Source organism: Oryza brachyantha, chromosome 7 (genome assembly GCF_000231095.2).
Source record: "Oryza brachyantha chromosome 7, ObraRS2, whole genome shotgun sequence".
Taxonomy (NCBI): domain Eukaryota; kingdom Viridiplantae; phylum Streptophyta; class Magnoliopsida; order Poales; family Poaceae; genus Oryza; species Oryza brachyantha.
In genome coordinates this window covers 6,371,600-6,394,161 of record NC_023169.2, presented here as the reverse complement: position 1 = coordinate 6,394,161, position 22,562 = coordinate 6,371,600, and the positions used below count along the sequence as shown (strand labels likewise).

General features: G+C 41.0%; 1 protein-coding gene across 1 annotated transcript; it reads right to left on the bottom strand.

The window, feature by feature from the left end:
• Nucleotides 1-1,911: 1,911 nt before the first annotated feature.
• Nucleotides 1,912-14,332, bottom strand: LOC102708815 (ABC transporter G family member 1-like). The gene is made up of 8 exons (XM_006657554.3): nucleotides 13,772-14,332; nucleotides 8,068-8,147; nucleotides 7,497-7,961; nucleotides 3,644-3,727; nucleotides 3,390-3,515; nucleotides 3,104-3,292; nucleotides 2,930-3,016; nucleotides 1,912-2,726 (listed from the first exon to the last, which is right to left on the bottom strand). Exons 1-8 carry the CDS (start codon nucleotides 14,274-14,276, stop codon nucleotides 2,097-2,099), a joined length of 2,166 nt encoding a protein of 721 aa, XP_006657617.1. The 5' UTR covers nucleotides 14,277-14,332; the 3' UTR covers nucleotides 1,912-2,096.
• Between the last annotated feature and the right edge of the window lie 8,230 nt (nucleotides 14,333-22,562).

Here is a 22,562-nt window from a genome sequence, read left to right as displayed (position 1 = left end):
GAGATATGACCATCTGAAGGTTAACTGTAGTTTAAATGGAGATTTGCAAATTATTAAATTAATTTTCAACTATAAAATCATGATACTAATGTCAGCCTCTAGAGAGGGAGAGGAGGGTGAGGTGTCGAAATACAGACGTCATATGAAAGCTACAAGATCACGGTAGACTGAGTTTGTCGAGACGATCCATGGGTCTACAAAAGCGGATCCCACATGTCAATGGAAGGAATGACCAATAAGTAGGTATGCGGGAAGGATGAGCAAAAAATAGGAAGCTCGCTAAAGTTGGCGCAATGACTAGGTATGATGGAGACGATTGATAATGAAGGTGAACAACGAGCTTCACAAGTCTATGAGTATGACAATGGTAGCTTCACTAATGGTTAGTTCGCACAGGGTTCGCACACGGAGTAGTTGGCTCTACTAGTTGATGAAGAGGAAGACTATGATTGGCACTGGCTTTGCGAGAAGGAGGCGACGTAGGCAATTGGTAGAGGACACCGGAGAGGTTCCATTTCATACTATTCTGGGAGGTGGAAGGGTGTTGGAGGTGAAATGATTACCATCCTTTTTTTACTGCCACCATCATGTTCCACTAGGTGAGGGAGGGACAGATTCTAGTGAATCTGCATGATTGAGTGGGTTTTTATGGGGAATAGAAAGGAAGAGGTGGGGATAATTTAGGAGAGAAATGGATGGGAAAAGGGTAATATGTGGCGGTGGTGGCTAAGAGGATTAGGCATGTGCCAATTAGAGGAAGACGATGCCCCGACGAGCATGTGTGTTTACTAGCTGAGTCACTCGTGAGCTGGTGCAAGAAGGGGCAATAGTGTGCGCCAACAAGCAGGTCCAAGGGAGAGGGAGAGGGAAGAGGATGGTGGGCTGGAAGAGGAGGAGGCCCAACAAGCGGAGATGATTGAATATGGGTTGGAGGAAGAAGCGGCCAACGAAGTGGGAAAGGAGAACAAACTAGGCCGCTAGGGAGGCGGGATGGGAGGTTCAGCCAACTTTCACAACGAAAATTTTTTATTATAAAAATTATGAATTTTTTACTAAAATTACTTATTGTCTTTTGAAAATTCAAATAAATTAAAATTGAGTTATTTTAGAGGGCACATAATTTAATAAAAATACTCCCAGTGACATTAGATTTTTTTTATCTTGGATGTGTTTTAGTGTTTGAGACTTTCTTTAAGCTTTAATAAATTCTACTATTCAAATTGCAGGGTGATTTTTGACTAGGGCAAATTTACCAGGGCATGACGGCGATTAATTGCAGCTTCATGAGAAGTGCAGATGGTAGCGTGTAGCGTCTAGGTTTAGCCGCTGTTGTTGTCGTCAGGGAGGCACAAGCCGCACAACGATGGTGGTCATAGATAGGGGTTGTTGCGAGAGGCAAGAGGTGGTGACCTCGCGAGATGTAGGAGACGGCGCGATGCAGAGGTGACTTGAGGAAGCAACCGAAAAATAATTCGCGATCTCACAAGGCTGGGATTGCTTCTTGTGGGACCGACAAGGGTTAGGCTTGGTTTTTCCCCAACGTGCGTGTACTTTCTCCCGAGGAATGGGTCGGAATCCCGATTGGATCTCGGTCTGCCAAATGAGGCCCTAGGATTGGTTTAAGAGAATGAGAGAATTGAGAAACCGTTAATTGACCAGGTCACAGTGCTTATTAGTTCCATTTTACATGTGCTATGGGAGTCATGGGATCAGTGTGAGCTAGCTTCTGATCATTTATCGCACCTCCTAAAAACATATGAACGAGTTTGAAGACTCGGTGTCATCGGTAGGAGTCGTGGGTTCGGTGTTAACCAAGCCCACCAACAATTACATGGTCACCAGATTATATGTTTTCAGAAACAATACTGCCTTGAAGATATCGAAGAGCGACGGTATTTGAGTGATGTGAATGACTGATCAATGACGAGATGGTTTTATTCAAGGGATAAAATGAGAATTTCAGTGATTCTGTAATACATCATGTAGTTCTAATCCTCACCATAAATCAGAGATAGGTACATATGCATCAGAGGGATCAATTAATACATGTTGCATAGGCACTATGGTAGTCAATAAAAACTAGAATACACACATGGTTATACCTTCGAAGCACAGAGAAAGTGAAACATCCTTGGTTTCACAACCTCAGAAATCTTTATAATACCCAAGAAAACCACCCTGTAAATCACGATCATCCCAACTAAAATCGCAAGATCCACCCACTTAGAGTACCCTAACTCCACCTGCAAGTAGTTCTTCAGGATGTACTCGCCACTGACCGTGAGTCCACCGCCGCCAGCAGCATCTTCAAAGGACAAACCTAGCAGCTCATTCTTGTACAGGCCCTGGGTCGCATACTTGTGGTACGAGATGAAATAGGTTGGGTACTTCCAAACCGGCTTTGGCAGATCACTCGGCAACCGGAAGAAGCCGGCGTTGAGCATCAGCACCCCCTGCACGCCGGAGCCGGTGATGATCCCCAGCAGGAAATCTGGCACGATGGCGGCGACGATCATCATCAGCCCTTCTACCAGCATCGTGCAGGCCCACAGAACTGCGGCGAAGTAGATGAAGTGGTCTACTCCTCTCTGTAGCCCGGTCAGGTAGTAGGCTATTGCCCCTGGGATTATGGAGATGATGCCCAGGTATGGGACTGAGGAGAGCGTGTTGGATATTACGAACTCTGTTGCGCCGTAATGCCCGCTCATCCGTTCTTTGCGAAATATCTGAATCATCAAAGAGACGAGACATCATCAGTGGAAGAATGTGCATGGATGTATAATTTATGAGCATTTTTCCCATCCTTGAGTAGATACCATTGTTTTCTATGTTACATGAAAAACAGTGGTATCTCAGAAAACAGTGGTATTTCATAGTAACTCCTCAAAGATAGAAAAAATACTCATAATTTATCTTGAGATTTGTTTACCTTCATATCTTCAACAAACGATGGGAATCCTCCGATGGCCATCATTGTCAATAGGGTTGATGTAAACATTAGCATAGAAGCTCTTGCCTGAAATGAAGAAGTTTTTGTACGTTACATATATATATACTTGAGTTTGTAAGCTTTAGACTCCATATATATATTGGTATCACTTACTTGGATTGATGCAAAGTTGGAGCCAACATCGAAAAAAATTGTGCCAATGCTTAAGCAAATGGCAATGTAGATAACAAAACGCAACCAGTAGTAGCCTGTATCTCTGTGCATGTTAACAAATGATCTTTTGGTTAGAACAAACGTCTTCGTCAAGAATGTTGCCTGCCTTTGACGAATTATAGTGGTGCCCTGTAAAATGTTTGGAAATAAGAATCGGAACAAATAGCTTATGTATAAAAAGGAATTCGTATTTTTATGATTGTACTCTTTTGAAAAGAAAACGTACCTTCTCAATCATTGGACACGCTTCATTTCCAGTCCCTAAGCTACCACGAGATTTGAAAGATCCTATTAGTGTTTGGATCACTTCAGCAGCTCTCGAAGATATAACGGTAGATCCATCTTCAGATTCCTATTCATACATCACCCATCCAAATGGTACATGCGGTTAATGTATCCAACGATATAATGGTCATCAGAATGAAGTACATGCATAACACCATTTCACTGATAAAGAAAATCCCAAGATTAATTTAGTACCTCGAAATCTTTGTTAATCATCCTAAGGAAGTGATCAGAAGGATTCATCCTCAGGGGACATGGGAAGCCATTAGCTTCGAAGAACTATAATGCAGAAAAAGAAGATCAAATTATAGGACGTACATACATCTGTGAGCAGTGAGTGACTTGCAGAAAATATTAAGGTGGTGCTTTTAGTAATTGATAAAAATTTTCTTCCGTTTTTATAAGCAGATCCATTAAAAGAATCAAAATACCATTGATTCGTACTAAAATTGGACTTTTTAGAAGAATGAGAAAGATATATAATATTTGGCCCATCAACTGGAACGATCTCAAAGAAAACCGTCCTATTTCAATGTGTAATTGTTGATACCCTAGAATGCTAATTAATTGGAAAACTTTCAGTATTCAATAATATGGAAGGCACGCCCATTTAATTAAGTTGATGTTCTCTGTGGTACGTACCTCCTGAATACCAAAAATGATATCGACGTTACTAAAAGTTTGTATGTAGAAATATATGATGCAAAATTTGAGTACACCTTTCACACATCAGTTTTCTTTTTGGGTCTCTCTCCGGTGTATTCTACAGGAAATATTATACCATCGGTAGCACTAATCTCATTAAAGAGAATATTTTTTGTACTTCTTAAAATAATTTATTAGTAGTATTTTGTAATTTTGTTTTTTGACAATAAAGATCACAATAAAAAGGACGATAATATCTGTTTAAATTTCTAGTATACAAAATATTGTTCGTGGTATAATTTAATTATAGTCGTCCAATAAAAATAGATCGTTGTTGATTAAATTCTACTTACCCTTTCTTTTTATGTAATGGAATTAAATATAGCCTCCACATACATCAATGATCCCACTATTAATTCCGAAAAACACTTCGCTGTCGGCCCTTTTTAATCCGAAACTTTATTTCTAACCTGCAAATCGATCAGCTTAATTCATTCAATACTTATTTCCCATACCCCTTACCCAGCATTTCATAAAACTATTGGAATACTTGATCTTTAATCCTTATCACTGATTCGTTAACTTTTGTTCTTGAATATATAAAAGACTTGGTGGGATGAAGGCATTCATCCACGCTGTTATTAACTCCCTCCTATTTTTTATTTGACATCACTAACTTTTAAATATATGCTTAAACCTTTTATCTTATACAATAATTTTATACAACCATGCAAAACTAAAAATCATACTCAAAGTTATCGAATAATAAATCAAATCACAACAAAATAATCATGAAAAATTTTCAAATAAGACAAATGATCAAACGTACACATGAAAATGAATCAATATGGTCAAAAAATGTGGAGAGAGTATGCAACACGATAAATATTTATGTGACGCATATAACACATCATGCCATTTTTAAAATAAGATGAACGGTTAAACGTATAAAAAAAGCTAACTTCCGGAGGTAAACAGAAAGTAGATGAGTGTGTAACACGGCACAGCCAGGCATTTACGTAGGTGTTTCAGAACGACAGAACAAGGATCCTGAAACGCGGTCGCAAATAGCACACACATATTTAATTTACCCTGGGAAAGTGGTCAAGCTGGAGTTGATCTGTATTTGTTGTCATAATTAATATGCTATCAGCATCTGGAAAACGAGAGCGGTACGGCCTTTATCACTCTGCTAGGTTTATTCTGTCAAAGCAATGGAATAAATTCCTATCTACCAACCAGCAAAGATCGAATATATTAGCCAGTTTCTGTACGTACCGTTTGATACATCAGCTCATCAATCTCATGACACATCAATGTTGAAGGTGATGTGTGCTGAAAATAGGAGAAATTATACTACGCAATTCTGACCTTTGTTTAACGTCAGCACTAGCGGAGTTAGAGTAACTTTACAGTATTTGAGAAAGTATCAGCAGGTATCAAAATTTCGGTGTAAAATTTTGGTACCTTTTGGTAAAATTTTAATTTGGTACCTTTAAATACATAATCAAGTACTGTAAAATTGCTGGTGGAGTTGTGTCTCTACCTAGATAGTCTTCAAAGGAGGAAACTGAACAGTCGACAGTTGTTCTTATCAAATTAATTTCAGTGATCAGTAAAGAAAACACACGATCTGCCCAAGGATAAATAAAAATCGACACAATTCAGATATTTATTTCGTCCTATTGAGTAAAAGTGGATATATAGGCCAAAAAGGGTTTGTAACCGTTTGTATAATAATTATATATAACCCGTCAATTCAATATTATTTTGGAAAATAGGAGTATAATTTTCTGTCTCTGCGCCCATTAAGGGACCACTCATATGTGACGATATCGTTATGGTCCATCATAGATTATATTGCATGTTCCGCAATATAGTTTATGGAACTAGAAATTGAATTGAATCCAATACTGCGATCAAAGCAATCGTTCTGCTCTGTTGACGTGCATATATGACGACATCAACTAATTAAGTCAGTTAATAAACCATCCAGTGAATAAACTCAACTATATATTAATAATAATATATTGTTGTTATATTTGAATTGAAAGCCTGTTGTATGGGACTAGTAGTTTTTTTTCGAAATGAGTTCCACTATAGATATTCATATCGAATTAGCTACTATACATTTTTCAAGAATTTTTAAATTGTAGTGTTATATGAGTAGTATTATAAATTTTAACATGTATTTTTAACTGATCCCGTACATCATCTTTTCCAGAGAACTACCTACAATACGAAATATAAGCATTTATGTGTTGCTTGGCATAGATTATGGATATACGAAAAGAATCTCTTTTAGTTACTTCAGTGGCCAACTTTTAAATTTTGAATTGTTTTAGCATCTGATTGCCTATAGAGTCATTATCATAATTGAAATTGTGGGAATTAGTAAAAAAAATACTTATCTGGTGGTATAAAATTTGACCTAGAAATGATTATATTTTCGAAAGGAGGGAGTAGTATGATTGTAGAAAACCAAATATTTGATGAGTTGTCATTTTCAAGGGCACCATGCCTTCGAGGTAGGAAAATAAATTTCTAATTAACCTCCAATATCCATTGAGATATTGTGACACCGACTGTCCTCTTTTATTTTGAAAAGGATTGAAGTGGTCAACTATATATGGTAACCTATTAATGTATAAGTGCATTTGGCCACCCCGTATGTGAAAAGTCTGTGGACACACATGTACTGCAAATTTTATTTGTAACTTTTGCGTTGTTTAGGGTACAAACAGAGGTTTTGGGGTACTGTATCCTCTGTGTTACTCTATCCTAATAGCATTTTGCATGACATTTCTATTGTGACATATAGCTTGAAGGACGATAAATTAATCAAAACAAACTAAGGATGCGAGTTTCACACCTTCTAGGATGCTATTACTGCTACTCACACATGTCAAATAGTCGCATTGAACCTCTATCTTTTCACTTATAATTATTACCCCATATGTTAGCTTCTGCTTATATTTATAAGCCAAAATTTAAATTTTAATCCTTAAATTTGAAGAAGATTTTGGAGTTTTTTCGTCGAAGTTTATTTTCCAGCATTGGTTCTTAGATCGCTAAGAATACATATATAAAAATTTTATTCAAAAATTAGTTTTTATTTCTAAATATGTTGTTTGGCTTTTTTCCATGAAAAATACAGAGCAATCACCCCCTATGCTTATAAACCAAAAATTGAAATCTAAAACTTAAATTTAACGTTGATTTAGATGTTTTTATTGTAGTTTATTTTTCATCGTTTGCTTCTAGATTGCTATAAGTACATATATAAAAGTTTTACGAACGGACATATTTTAATCATTAATAATTAGTTTTGCTTTTACTTATAAACAAGAAAAGGATGATGCTGATAGTAAATGAACAAGCAAATATGCTTACTGCAACTTACCCCAATTGCATCTGAAGCCGGACCAAAATACACCGTCTTCCCACCAGCCAGCAGGCAGAGGCCATGGAACAGCTCGAACACCTCCGTGCTCGGCTGGTGCACGGCGGCGACGACCGTCATCCGGTCCCTCCTGGCGATCCGGGCGATGCGGCTCATGACGTGGTACGACGCGGCGCTGTCGAGCCCGCTCGTGGGCTCGTCGAGGAACAGCAGCGCCGGCGACGCCAGCAGCTCGACGCAGATGCTCACCCGCCTCCGCTGCCCGCCGCTGATGCCCTTGCACACGCGGCCGCCGATCCGGACGCCGGCCACCGCCGCGAGCCCCATCTGCCGGATGGCGCTGTCGGCGCGGGCCCGCTTCTCGGCGACCGCCATGAACTCCGGCAGCTGCAGCTGCGCCGAGTACCGCACGGCCTCCGTCACCGTCAGCGTCGCCATCAGCATGTTCTCTTGGGTCACGTAAGCCTTCAATGCATGCATTATGTACACACATAAAATGTCAAGATCAATGTATACTTCGATCCATTTCAACCAATTAATCAATCGATTCTCATTTTATGTGGAGACGTACGGATGTTCCAAAGCCAAGTTTCTCGCGCCGGCCATTGATCAGGATGTCTCCTCTCATTTTCATGTTGGGGCTCAGCCTCCCTGTTTGAACGTGTGACCAATCAGAGGACATCACACATGTATGTACAGTTCAATTGGTATATATGCCTTCCTCTAATCTTGGACTCAAGCATCAAATTAACAATCATGAAAGGGATCTGCAGAGTGACCATCATGTACTATATGGAATCAGATATATTTATTTCTCACATGAGATATGCCAAATCTACACAGTTGGTGGTCATGGTGCCACATTTCAAATGAAAAAAAAGGGAAGTGGTCCAAATGTTTAATTAGTGTTCGTGTGCTTCATTACTGTACAACATTAATTCGTTTTCCTCGCTGATATGTAATGCCACTAATTAAGTCCATATATATCATCCCGCTTTTAATTTTATTGTTCTTTTCTGGTTCTGTATTGGGAATAAGATTAAATTTTGATGAAAAATATTAATGGGGCATACATATGTTAACTATTTCCTCCGTGTTTTAATACATGATATCGTTGACTTTTTGGTATATAGGTTTGATCATTCATCATATTAAAATACTATGCAAATATAAAAAAATATATATAAGATATAGTTAAAATACATTTAGTAATAAATTCAATTATAGCAAAATAAATAACAATCACATACTTTTTATAAGATGAATATTCGAACGTTTACTAAAACGTTGATGTCCTGTCCATTAATACCTAAGGAGTATTTCTGTCCAGCTAGACTTCACTTACATGGTCAGTCGTTCAATGAAACAATAAAATATATGCCCTGCATTAAAATTTTGATACTTTGTGTAATAAAAAGATCATAGCAAGAATAAAACCTATCTTAAAGATCTTTTACTTCTGTTGTGATTTGTTTAATTTTATTTCCTTGTCTACTCATTTTGGTTCTATGTATGACTAATATCTCACTCCACGTACCAAGGCAGGCAGATATTGTTGGAAATATAGGTATTATTGTGCAAACAATTCGTGAAAATGCAGTTATGCCAGCCATACTATTTCTTGCACAGACAATACTCATAACTCTTTAGCTAAACATAAAAGCATAACATGGAAACGGTTGGACTAAAGCATACCTACCAGCATCCTATATAGTAATCCAATTGAATGCTGTATCCTCTCCCGCGCACAGACATATATATAGTACGTATAATTACTAGCTAGCTCTAGCCTGGACCACTTATCCATCAAAGGTTTTAATACGGTAAATGACAATATATGTTTGTGTACTGTTCATGAGCATTTGAATATATGATTCTGATATGCATTTCCGTTACGTACGTACGTAGGTATGTATGTATGTATGTGAACGTACGTACGTACGTAATCTGCAGATCACATAGCAACACACAAAACAGTGCATGAACCGTGAAACTATGGTAACAAAGGTACATGGAGTCAAGGCTACTTTACAGAAGTACACACCACATTTTTAGCATGTGTCCACGCATTTTAGAAGGTTGTTTTCTCATAAATATGACAGCCAGACATCACAATAGGGGTGATAATGGGCCAAGCTAGGGTCTTAGACTCCTTTCACAGCCTTAATAATACCTTGAATATTTTTAGCTTAAAAACCTAAAATTTTAGCTCAATTTATTTTAAACCTCAACTCATAAATTTTGTATGGAAAAATTTGGGCTCATTATTACCCCGACATCACATCAACAACCACACACAATTAAGGATCTGTATATTTGTCTCGACAACCTATTTCACCCATGGCTGGCCAACTACTTGAAAGATTTGATTTATAACTGAAATTATCCTGTAAATATTCATATTTATGTGCAATCCGGTCTTTTCTACATTCACCCTATATGCAACCACTTCTATAACTAGGGACGGCAATTGAGACAGATAAAAATGATTTAATGGAGCTTGTATTGATTAAAATAAGGTAAAAATAATTTAAAATCTTAGAACAAATGTTTAGTGGTAGAATTTATTAATTCTAGGACAGACGGACTACTGAATAACCAATAACCATAGCTTTCCAAATATTTACACTCTTAGGATACCCTTTTTTTCTGAAACACATGCCATATCATTCCATCCGGACTAACGATAACCAAAACTAATCACCCAGGTTCTAACTGGATTTAAAAATCAACTTTTTAATGTTCGTCTCTTTCTCCTTTTTCTTTTGACAGGTTCGAATATTTTATACAGCCACTCTATTGGTACAAATATCTCTAGACGAACCAAAAAGTGTCACTATTATTTACCGCAAGCCTGTTTACGGGTCAATTCAACTTGTTTAGCATTTATATCTTTGAGAAAATGGTTAGCTATAATATATTAAAATATTATTGTGTATATATAGAACAAGACCTCGTGCACTCGTCTCAAGAACATTCTGATTTGACGAAAAATATTAGTGTGCATATATGTTAATTAGTTTGCTGGCAACGACTGTCACTGCGTCAGTGTCCAAAGCAGCACTTTATACTCAAGTTAGATATCTAACACCCCTTTTTTTCCACGCGCACGCTTCCTGAACTGCTAAACGGTGTATTTTTTGTAAAAATTTTCTATACGAAAGTTGTTTTAAAAAATCATATTAATCTATTTTATATTTTTTTAATAATTAATAATTAATTAATCATATACTAATGTTTTCCGCCGAATAGTTAACCCATCCTCACCTCCAAACGAACGCAGCCTATAGTTTCGAAGATATGAGGCGCCATATGGTTTGCAAACGGATCTGTAATCAACCTATAGATCGATATGCATGTGGTACGGTAGTTTGCTACGTGGACGTTGTGCTGTACTTGTACATAGGCTCATAGCTTTGAATTGATTGCAGCTGGCTAATTAATCTCCTCGATCCAATCAATTTAATGCCAACGTAATTTCTGCTAATTTTACCTTAAAGAAAATAATAATGTCAACAATATTTCAAATTACAAAACACAAAAATTTAAATAAAGTGCGAATGAGGCATAGACCAAAGTGCTAGTATAATTATAGAAAAGTAAGCGTGGGCTGCAGGTGTGTTGCGTCGACATAGTACCCTAGATGGCAAAATTACCATCTTATTATCTTGCACCTAAGTTGCATTCATTACATGACAGTGGCACTATCGATCGGGGCGAATAAGTATACACGTGGCCTGCTTACAAGCCAATCTATATATACATCACTTCTTAATGAATGTACTAAGGCCCTGTTTCTATTCAAGGACTTTTAATAGTGCCTGAACTTTTTTCCATTAGTTCCTATGATTTTTTTATAGTCTCTCATGTTTAGGAAGAGGGACTAAAAGGGTGTAACCATAGGATAGAAGTACTAATTTACCCCTGGGATGGTAGCCCTGGGCATGTGCTTGCGGCTGCCGACTACGCCGCTACTGCTGCTGTTGCTTGCTGCTGCTGGCGCTGTGCGTGAGCACCGTCGACCGGAGCGAGTACCGGTGGCCGAGCAGCGTCGGGCGGGTGGGGGAGGCGCCGGGGGCTGGGGAAGGCGCCAGTGGGCGGGCGGACAGTCGGGTGGCTGAGCGAAGAGGACCGACGGGCGCGGACGACGAGTGTGGGGACAAGAGGGGAGCGAAGAGGGTGGGTGGGGGCAGGCGGACAGGCGACGTCGACCGAATAGATCGGGCGGCCGAGCGAAGAGGACCGACGGGCGCAGACGGCGAGCGTAGGGTCAAGAGGGGAGCGAAGAGGGTGAGCGGGGACGGGCGGACGGGCGGCATCGGCGGCCGGGGATCTGCGCGGCAACGGCGGGCGGTCGGGCAGGCACCGCGACGTCCCTTTTTTGGCTGCTTCGGGATGGTGGGAGTGTGGGGAGAAGAGGGGTACCGTGAGAAAAAGGGGGGTAAAAGTCCATAAAAGTCCCTCTCCAGGGTCTACTGATTTTGGAGGAACTACTCAAAAAAAGTCCCTCCTATTTAGAAGAGGAAAGACTTTTTTCTAGTAGTCCTAGGACTTTTTTGGATCCAAACAGGGTCTAAATTGCGTGTATTTTGTTCTGAGTCTCATGACACTTGTAGTGTATATTAATAGTGCAGATGACTTCAAACAAAAAAAGAACTTTGATATAGAGCTTATGTAAATCTAAAGTTGTTCAAAAGAATGTGAGATTCTGCTTTATCCAAATAAATCCAGCAATTCTAACGCGCATTTATAAGGTACGTCAATATATCAAGTGAAAACATTAAGATCTCATCATGCCCTACAGCTTTAATAAGAATTTTTTTCATCCAAATTAGATAAAAACATTATCATTCATATAGAAAATCAGGATTTTCTGTTTTTTGTAACACTAGTAGTAATATGAACTGGCAGGAATATTTGCATATCACTGCCGGTTTATGAACCGATAGTGACGTGTAACTGTTATTCTAAAACCGGTACGGCAGTATATATTGCCTGGCGTGTAAAGACTTATTGAATTCCTAATGAATTCAATTACAAAATAGGAAAATACTTCAGATTAAATGGTTGGTGTAAGTACATACCACGTGTACGTAATTCCTGTACATGTGTGAAATATTCCGGACATCTATGGCATTGATGTTAACCTCTCCTAGAAGAGAAGAAGAACATGTATATCTGGCTTGTAAAATCTCTTAAATCCGAGTAATTAGACCATTAATTAAGCCGTACAGGAATTTTATTAATGGAATCAAATTTGAAACCACAGGATGGGCTAGCATTCACTAATTAAAAAGCAAGTAGTATACCAATCGAAACTGTATTTGATGTGACATTCTTGTGATTATAATTACTCCTCGATCGGCAGTACCTAAGAGGACAGCTTAGCATGTCTATCTTTCAAAGTACCGGGCGGGAACCAATTAATTAGCCGAATGCGTTGTGCTAGGATACGCATTCGGCATTTGTTCTGTTTGCCTCCCTGAAGTTGTTTTATTTTTGGATGAACGTGCCAATGGCAAATTATAGTATAAAAAGATATACGAGGGTTACAAGAATAAATTAATAATAAGCTACTTAGTAGTATACATAGGGTTGGCCGTGCGTCGACCCGCGCGTAATTTAGGATCGACGCTAGTTTAACTAAATAAACTAAATTTTATTTTATGGTGAAACTTAGTTTATTTTGTTGAACTAGAGGTGGTCCTAAGTTACCCACGGGTCAACCCACGCCTATCCCCTGAGTATAGAAGATGTTATGTGGGGAATAAACTAGTAACTGATCACTGAACAAAATGTTGTCTCGGGATTATATAATTTCATATGTTTTTGGACAAAACAACGGAGCAAACTCCCTTAACTATTTGGACTGAGAGAGTACGTTTATATATATCTCATTAACACTAGTTCAATCAGACGAAAATCAGCATCAAATTAATCACTGGCTTTAAAAAGTCATATAAAAAAACATAATATTTAAAACATCAGTGTTAATTAAATTCTGCTGGACCATCTCACACCTCGTACTTTTGTCATTAGATGAATATATTACTAAAAAATGTTTTGATTATATGATCCTAAAATAATTTGTGGTACATATCTAGACGTACGACCGTGCAGATGCATAAATAACGATATATACTTTTTACTTTGTTAATTAATTGATTAGTAGTATTTTGTAAAATTGTTTCTTATACGCACTTAAAATTGAAATTGTTCTTAAAGGTGAACTGCCTGATAATTAAATAATGAACTTTGCGAAGTGAGCTGATTACCAGCTAAGGCGTCAAGCAAGGTGGTCTTTCCACAGCCGGAAGGCCCCATGATAGCCAGCACCTCGCCGGGGCAGGCGTGCCCGGCGAGCCCGTCGAGTATCACGGCGCGGCTCTTCCTGCCGCCGGCAGCCGCCGGCGCCGTCACGCACAGATCGTCCCATGTCAGGAACACCCCACGGCGGCGGCACACGCTGGAGGTCATCGCCATCTCCTCCTTCGGTGGCGGCGGCCGGTCGTCGGCAGTTGCAGTAGTAGTAATGCTGCCGTCGCGGTAACCGTACTCCTGGTCGACGACGTGGGGCAGGGCCGGTGACTCCCCGCCGGCGAGGCCACGCCGCGCAGCCGATCCGAAGACGGAAGTGAAATTGATCGACGGGACACAGCTGCGCCATGACGACATGGAGCCCGCGCCGGCGACGGCGCTGGGAGTGCCGGGCGTCCTCAGTGGCCTCGTGGGGCTCGGCGTGGGCGCCCACCTCGGCAGCGGCGACGGCGTCGCTGCCATGATCGACACTATACAACCTTCGATTGACCAACTTTATTTTGCTCGTCTCGTCGTCCCAGATTATAGCCAAAGCAAGCTGCATCTCATCCTGCGTCGATCGGCCTGCAATATATAGCAGCGTTCATATCGTGTCTGCATACAGATTCACTCATTCACCGGCTTCGATGTATCGTACCTACGTGGCATGGTTAATTAGGCGAATGGTGCGCCGCGCGCGCTAAATTAATTGCTCGGTCATACGAGCTGATGCGATGGAAATTAACTGTATCGATACCTCCGTTTTTTTTTTTTTGTCTCCCATGTATATGTATATGTTCTTGCATATTTACATGCTCTGCAATAATGTTGTGGGGGACAGATGGATGCATATATGCATGTCAAGTATCTGTCCTGTTTATGGCCATGTGTACAGTAGGATTCTCCAATGAAGACGCTGTACTGTGTTTCATTTAGCGTCGAATCTTTCAGGTGATATAGATCTATACGTTTATAGCACATCGCGAAACTTATTCCCAGGGAAATGAGCCGTACGCGTTGGAGAGGTTTCGCATGTCACACTATTATAATTAGGAGAGAATCTTTTTCTTTCTTTTGGAATATTATTGTTGGGCTGTCTATATAACGATTTTGTTTGTAGAATAAAACAAACGCAATATGCCACACTAAACGAGTGTTGCATGCACTGGGTTCTCAAGACATGTGCTTGCTAGGTATTCATATAGCGCTCTAATATAGTGGGCAGTTTCAATGGGTCACGTAGAATGCATGTAGGGACGTAAACAGTACGGAAATTTTGATAACATACTGAGATATGGTAATTTAATAATAAATATGTAAATTTAAACCTTTTCCATAATAATAATAATAAATTAAAGGTACCGTTTCTAGCCATTCTTCTCCCTACCGTGGAGGAGAGAACTGGTCGCCATAGTTTGCTTGAGAGATATTCTTGCACCTACTACCTATAAGGGGCGAGCTATCCTTACCACACGAAAAGTTGAAGTTGTGCAGTCCGTCACTTAAGAAGCTTCCCTCGTTCTACCAAGTTTAACGACAGATCTGACCGACGAGCTTAATGAGATGTGATGGTGGCTATCACTACACTGGATGCTACAGGACATTGCAGAAATAACCATCTTATTTGAGCCGAGCAGCATGCACTAAGGCCAATTTCTACTATGGGGGCAATAGGTTTCGGGTGTGTCTAGTTGCTCGCACCACTCTAACCTGGCCCGTATGAGCCTTCAAGCTGACATTTATGTGGATAACTAAGGCCGCGTTCGTTTGGAGTTATGGTAAGTTAACTTACCTAGCGTGAAAAACGTAGTAATAGATTAGTACATGATTAATTAATTATTAATTATTAAAAAATATAAAATTAATTAATATAATTTTTTAAAACAACTTTCCTGTAGAAAATTTTTGCAAAAAATACATCATTTAGTAGTTTAGGAAGCGTGCGCGTGGAAAACGCGTGGGTAAGTTAACTAACTGGGGGCAAATGAACGTGGCCTAAGTGCAAAATGAATTGTTTGGTTGTATATATCCTACAAGGCAAATGGTTACGTTTGGCTACCTTTACATTTTACACAGTGAGCACACCTCCAGGGAACTCAATTGCTATATATTACCTATTACTTCTCAATATATATTTTGTTATCAAAGCAATGTACAACTACATGTTTTAGAAGTTCAAGGAAATTTCATGGCACAACTCACTTGAATGGTTTCACATTCCTTGTTCCAGCAGAAACAACTGTACTCCACTTATTCACAAACATAGTGCCAGTTTCATTTACTGAGACCTACACATACAAAGCTACTCTTTTCAAGCAACAACATATACAACACTACAGAAGCAAGCATGAGGCCATGGCGGTCGGCAACCATCACCTGTGCCTATGGGGTAGGAGCACCTCTGGGATTTGTTCACCCGCTTGCCAAGCTGCTCGATCGATGTGCTCTGTTACACATCGTGAGAGCAGCTCACAAAATCTAGTTTCCCGTCGTGGGAATAGCTTGCAGATCTGATTCCACCGATGGTTTCGTGCTCGTGGCCACCTGGATCTGATAAGAAGAGGATAAAGAGAGTGTAGCAGCGCGGCAAGAGGATCAGAGGTTGTTGGATTCATTGGCAAACGAGCTCGTCGGTGACCGATTTAGCAGTGCTGCAGTGGTAAGCTCGTAGCCCCATTCCAATGTTGAATATTACTACTACCTCCGTTTCATAATGTAAGATTTTCTAGCGTATCCAAAATTCATATAGATATCAATGAATCTAGACATATATATAAACAATATATATTGGTTAATAGATGAATCTAAGCATAGCTAATACTTCTTACATTATAAAACAGATGAAGTAATAAAGAGTAGGCAGTGCTCGCTACAACTCCCTCAACAATCACGAGTAAGGGCAGCAAATGAGAAGGGAGAGGTGAGTGGACCGAAGTGTCTGCTTCGACATGCCCACGCTCTTGCAGCTGCGCCTACATGCACGGAGCCTGGCCCAAGCGAAGCTCCCTCCCTGCGTTTCTCATGGGTCTGGCTACAAGACTCCTTTTGCATGAGTTGAGCCTGGTTGGCAAGGCATGCAGGTTACAAAATAACAATCCCTTGCATCCATTGACACGGGCCAACCTCCACATACGTGCAACCAAACACACCCTTAAGGTAGTGGGATCTAAACGTTGGATGCCACCTCTATTAACCTCATGTCTTCATCCACACCATCGGCATTATTCTGGCCCCGACTCAATCAAACCACATTTATGGTGATGTCGAGGTTGTGCTAGATAGGAAAAAAGAGGTCATCACATAGGAGCTATCTGATGAGGACATCACAATTTTAGATACAGACAATACTACACAAGTTATTATTCAAGGTTCAATAGTTGTAGTTTGTGCCCACCAATTGAATTTATAGGTGAGATAGTTACTAATTAGTTCTCTTCATAGTTTTGAGAATAGATTGCTACCTAATGATGTTATCATGCTTAGAGACATTAGAGAGGATCATAAATTACTTTCAGATAGTTCTAGAGTTGGAGAAGACCATCAAGGACGTCCTACTAAAGCAACAGCCTTAGTACAACTGAAGTACAAGTCTGCCTCGGCCTCCACAACCAGCATGCACTAAAACGGACACTCAAGATGCATATAGACTCCGTTCTTGATAATCCACATATGCATGAAAAGATAATTTTATAATATATTGAATGGCTCTGGTTTGATATGAAAATCACATCAGAGTTAATGGAATTCATCGAAACAACTCAGTGTTTAGAATCTGTCCAAGGTGTGATGCCACCATCTTTTGGGTCAGTAGGCCATATAATGTCTTAGAACCCATTAGGGGGTGCGTTCAGGAAGCACCACGTCCCAATGACTATATTTAATCGTTATACCCCATGTTTGTGTTTTACATAAATTAATCTGCTAACCGGGTTTTTCCGATAGGTCAGTTTGTGTAACTCCAACTTCAAATTCCTCATTAATCATTTATCTGTGATTGAGTTATTGTTTTTCTCATTCTTGCTTGTTTTCTTTAATTCGTATGTAGGGATTAACCTTCTTGGCGAGGTTAATCAGGTTTTTGCTTGGTTGATAACCAGAAGAGATGTGGTGCTACAATTACAGGGTTTAGATCATGTTGATCAGAAGCTAGATCGCATATGTCAAATTTCCGCAAAACCTAAGGCTTCACCTAATGGAAAATTTGGAACCTCGTTGCGATCACTGCTGATCTACATCCCTACACCCATGTGGCTTTTTTGAGTTCCTCCCACTCAATGCAGCCAATCTCAATGTCATTCCAATGGCTATGCTGCCAGCAAAGCTCTTGAGCGGTTCTAGTCCTTGCCATATGCTCGGATCTAGACAGTAGCAGAGTAGGAAGGGGTATTACTAGCTAGCTCTAAATAGTTGGTAGGTTTAGCGGTTGTCGAGTGCACTCTACCGAATGGTTGAGGGCATCGTGGTTGGCCAGGGGGCACCGGGTGGCCACCACTATTGTCGCAGAGCCCTCGTCGTCGCTGGTTTCTTCCACCATCGGGGTGTTCATCGACCTGTGAAGGTTAGAGTGTGTGGAACCTGCAATGAAGAAGGGCCTCGCCTGCTGACACTAGCACGGGAAGTGCCATCTCTAACGGGCCATTACCTTTACCAGTGTCAGGAAAGGCCACCGTCAGTACGAAGAGGTCACCAATGTGTGACGCTATCTCAATCAGGCATTTGGCCGTCACAGATCAGAGTTATCTCAGATGGGCTGAAGTTCATGCCTGTCACGGGTGACTATGCTTCTATCGGGTTTTAGTACATGCCCGTCATGGATGTTGACATCTCTGACGTGCATTAATAAGTGCCCGTCAGCGATAAGTCAAATAACCTAAAAAAATAAAATCTGTTTTTGGGGCTAGCCTAAGGCCTTTGCTAACCATGCCCATTGCAACAATGACAGACAGCAAACATATACATTTTCCCTTCCCAGCAACAATCTAAGTATCAACATTTCTGAACATCGAACATTCATCATTCACATATGCCATCACAGCCATTTAAAGATTGAAATTACACATAATGGTACACATGTTTTCTTACACCAAACGTGCCAAGTTGAGAACAAAAATGTGGCAACACAAGATACATTCAGTTTGTACTAAACCGAAGAAATCAGCCACGCACGGGAAATTACAGGCACAAACCCTAACATGCATGTACCATCAACCGTTGATCATAGCAACTGCAATTGAATCACAAAACTCATCTATAGTTGCACATTCGTCCGGAACTTCCTCTGGATCAGGCTGATTTGCATCCGTCTCATCGAGCACATAATTTGGGTCTCAACCACATCGAGTGAAGTCCTTGTCATGAATGCCACTAACCCTCATGAAATTATGCAATGCACAAAAAGCAACTATGATGTGGCTTTGCTTGTGAGGTATGTAGGCTGGGATCTTATTCAACATCTGCCACTTCATTTTCAGCACGCCAAACGATCTTTCTATCACATTTCGTAGAGAAGAGTGAGCATAGTTAAAGGTCTCTTCTTTACCTCGTGGTGCACAGACACACTCCTTTTAATAATACTTTGCTCCATTTTATGGAGCAAGGTATCCTGAACTGTTAGCATACCCAGAATCAACTAGGTAGTAATTCCCTACAAAATAGAACATCATGTTAGTAAGGGTTTCAGTGTTCAACAATCAACATGTATGAAAGTAGCAACAAAAGAGTGTAGTACCCGTCGGGGGTGTGGAAAAAGATGCATGTACGTTGACATTGCATCCTCAAACACTCTCATGTCATGTACAGATCCAGGCCAACCAGCATGTACAAATATGAATCTCATGTCAAAATCGCAAACGACCATGACATTTTGTGTTGTCATGCCTTTGTGACTCATGTATTGCTACACCTTATTACCTGGGACCACACACGGTACATGACTTCCATCTATGGCTCCAATGCATTCCTTGAAGTTCAGATAGAACCTACGATTCCTTAATCTATGATGCATCTCTGTGGAGTGCGGGTCCCGTGGCTTAATGACATCACCAGCAAGCTTGGTCGTGGACTGTAAAACTTTATTGAACATTTTGCTAACAGTACCCAAAGACCTCTCGAACCTGCTTTCCGCTTGTCTTACAGACTGTGCTGCCCCTACCATCCAAAGGAACAAACCAAGTGCTTCTATGGACGTTGACTTCGCACTATATTTTAGGCCATATGATTGGACCAATAGATCATGGAGTAAATAAAACATACTTGGACTTATTCCAAACATGTTGTAGCACCTCTGCCTATCATTCAATTTGTCATTCGTCTCTATTAAGGTGTTTGCCAATGTGGACAGCAAGGTGGCACATACCAGTCAACCATGCCACGTGAGCGTTAAATGTGGTTACGAGTGCAACAACTATCTCCTCAGCTTCGTCGTCGTAGATATCTAGGTCTTCATCCTCTTCCAATGCATTATTGCGAACTTGCTGCATTACAAAATACGTTGCATCAGTACATCGATAGAACAACAGATATGTTTGAGGATGAGAGATGCACTATTACAAATCAGAACCGACTTAGCTAATTTCAAGACCAACTATGCCCATGTGATTGCCATTGCACACATAGCACACATAGTTCACACATATGTCCATACATGACAACAACGTAGCAAAAGCACTCAACAACGCATAACACACTAATGAAAATAGGAGATCTAGTTGTTGACTCCGGCATGTGTCTTGATCATGATAAGTCGTCCTTCGGGGTTAGTGTCAATGAACAAGTCCATGACACTTTCGTTCTTGATGATCTCGATGACCCCAGAGAATAAGGTAGGGGAGCGGCTTGGATCAACTCCACACTCCTTGGCCAGCTTGTTGACAAGCTAGACCTTCTCCACATGGCAAGAAACGTGCTTGTCACATTTGGGCACCCAGTTCTCCAGGATGGTATGCATGGACTAAATTTCGCTGCGAGCCATCTCCTGGTAATCATTCCATTTGTTATACATGGCATGAACATTGCACTTTTTGACCCTTCTCTCGGGCTTGAACAAGCTATACTTGTGTTGGTTGCCCTCTGATGGTCATGGCTACTTGGACTGAGATCTTCATCTTCATTTTTGAAATCGTCGTCCTTATCGGAGCTTTCGCAGTCGATAGGCTCAATTGCACTTGCAACATAAGAAGTGGATACATTGACTACGACTCCCTAAAACATCCTATCCATTTTAGGAAGATAAATGGGAAGACCTGCCTTGAATTTCTTCCAATCGGGATGTCCCTACAAAAATGGCAATGAAAGCATTCGTAAAAGCCAAAGTTAAAAAAAAATTAGATGCAATTGTCATAAGAATTTTTACCTTCCTGTTAGTATCCCAACACTCATCGAGGGCAACAATAGTGCCATCGGGATCCATCCCTAGGCCTGAGCCTATGCGGAGCTTGTTACAAAAACCCCACTGAGCCCTAAGCTGTCTGAATCGACCCTGGAATTGCTGCTTGTTATGAGGCAGTCCTGTGGAAGAGTAGTATTGACCTATAATGTCCTTCCACCCAGAGTTGTTCATGACACCCCTTATGTAGTTCTTCATATCAAAATGTGAACGTGTTCTCGATGGACCAATTTGCCTTTGACTTGCTAACCTAAAGTGGGTAGGACACATGCAAAATGGTTGTATGAATCAAATCATATATAACAAGCTACCACCTAAGACAGTTGTATGTGATGCACTGTACGGACTTTCTTCGGCGTTACCATATTTATTAATTGTGAATATAAAAAAAAAGGTTGGGGTGTGTACCGCAAGGTTGTCGGTGTCGTCTCGTAGTCCGTACCCCCAAAATGTCCATAGCCTCGTGTCGGAAGGCTACGGCGGCGCATGCGGTGACCCCGTGGACCATGACCGCTACCAAACCCTGCGGCGGCCGAAGCCGACCACGCTCCCCCATATACAGGTCGATGGCCCCCTCTAGTGGCACTTCACGACACCCGGTTCGGCGCGGACCAACCAGCGCCGTATCTAGAAAGTCGACCTCACGGTGGCACGGGATGAGTCCCCTCCCGAAATGTTGCCATCTCTGCCTACGGGGGCCGCCATCATTGAGGTCGAGAGACTGCATTCGAAGGCCGCCATGGGGGTTCCCGCTATTGGAGGCACCGTGCGGGTTCCAGCTACTCGATCCAGTGCCCCCACATAGCTGGATGCCCACGGCACCAAGCCAAAAAAGGCTCCGGAGCCGTAGTGGCCGCCGCCGGTACGAGTGAAGCCTTCGGAGCCGTAGGTGTGTGTGAACGGTCCATAGCCGGTGCCCGTTGTCGGTGTGGTCATCGAAGTCGCCGTCGATGTTGGCATCGAAGGCACTGTCGAACCCATCGTTGACACTGCCGTCATCTCCGCTGTCGAAGGCACCTAAGGGGTCGCCGCTGGTTGAGTCCTTGCGTGACATTTCTGAAGTCGACGCCGGGTGTGTCGCAGATTAACTCTATTTTGGAAAAATGTATATTATGAAAGTGTACTAGTGTTAATGCCAGATTTTGGCAAATCGTCATTATGGATTAAAACGTGGTTAAAGACCTAATCGGACAGGAAAGGGCGAATCGGCCAAGGAGGAAGTTTGAGGAAAGCACGGATGCAGCCGATAGAGTTCGAATCGGACAGGAATTAGAGTACGATTGGGCTCAAAACTTAGAGATAAATTCGGTATTAGTTGCGAGTCCGTGTAAATTAATGAGATGTTATCTTAGAGTTGTTTAGGATTTTATACTTAATTAAAGTGC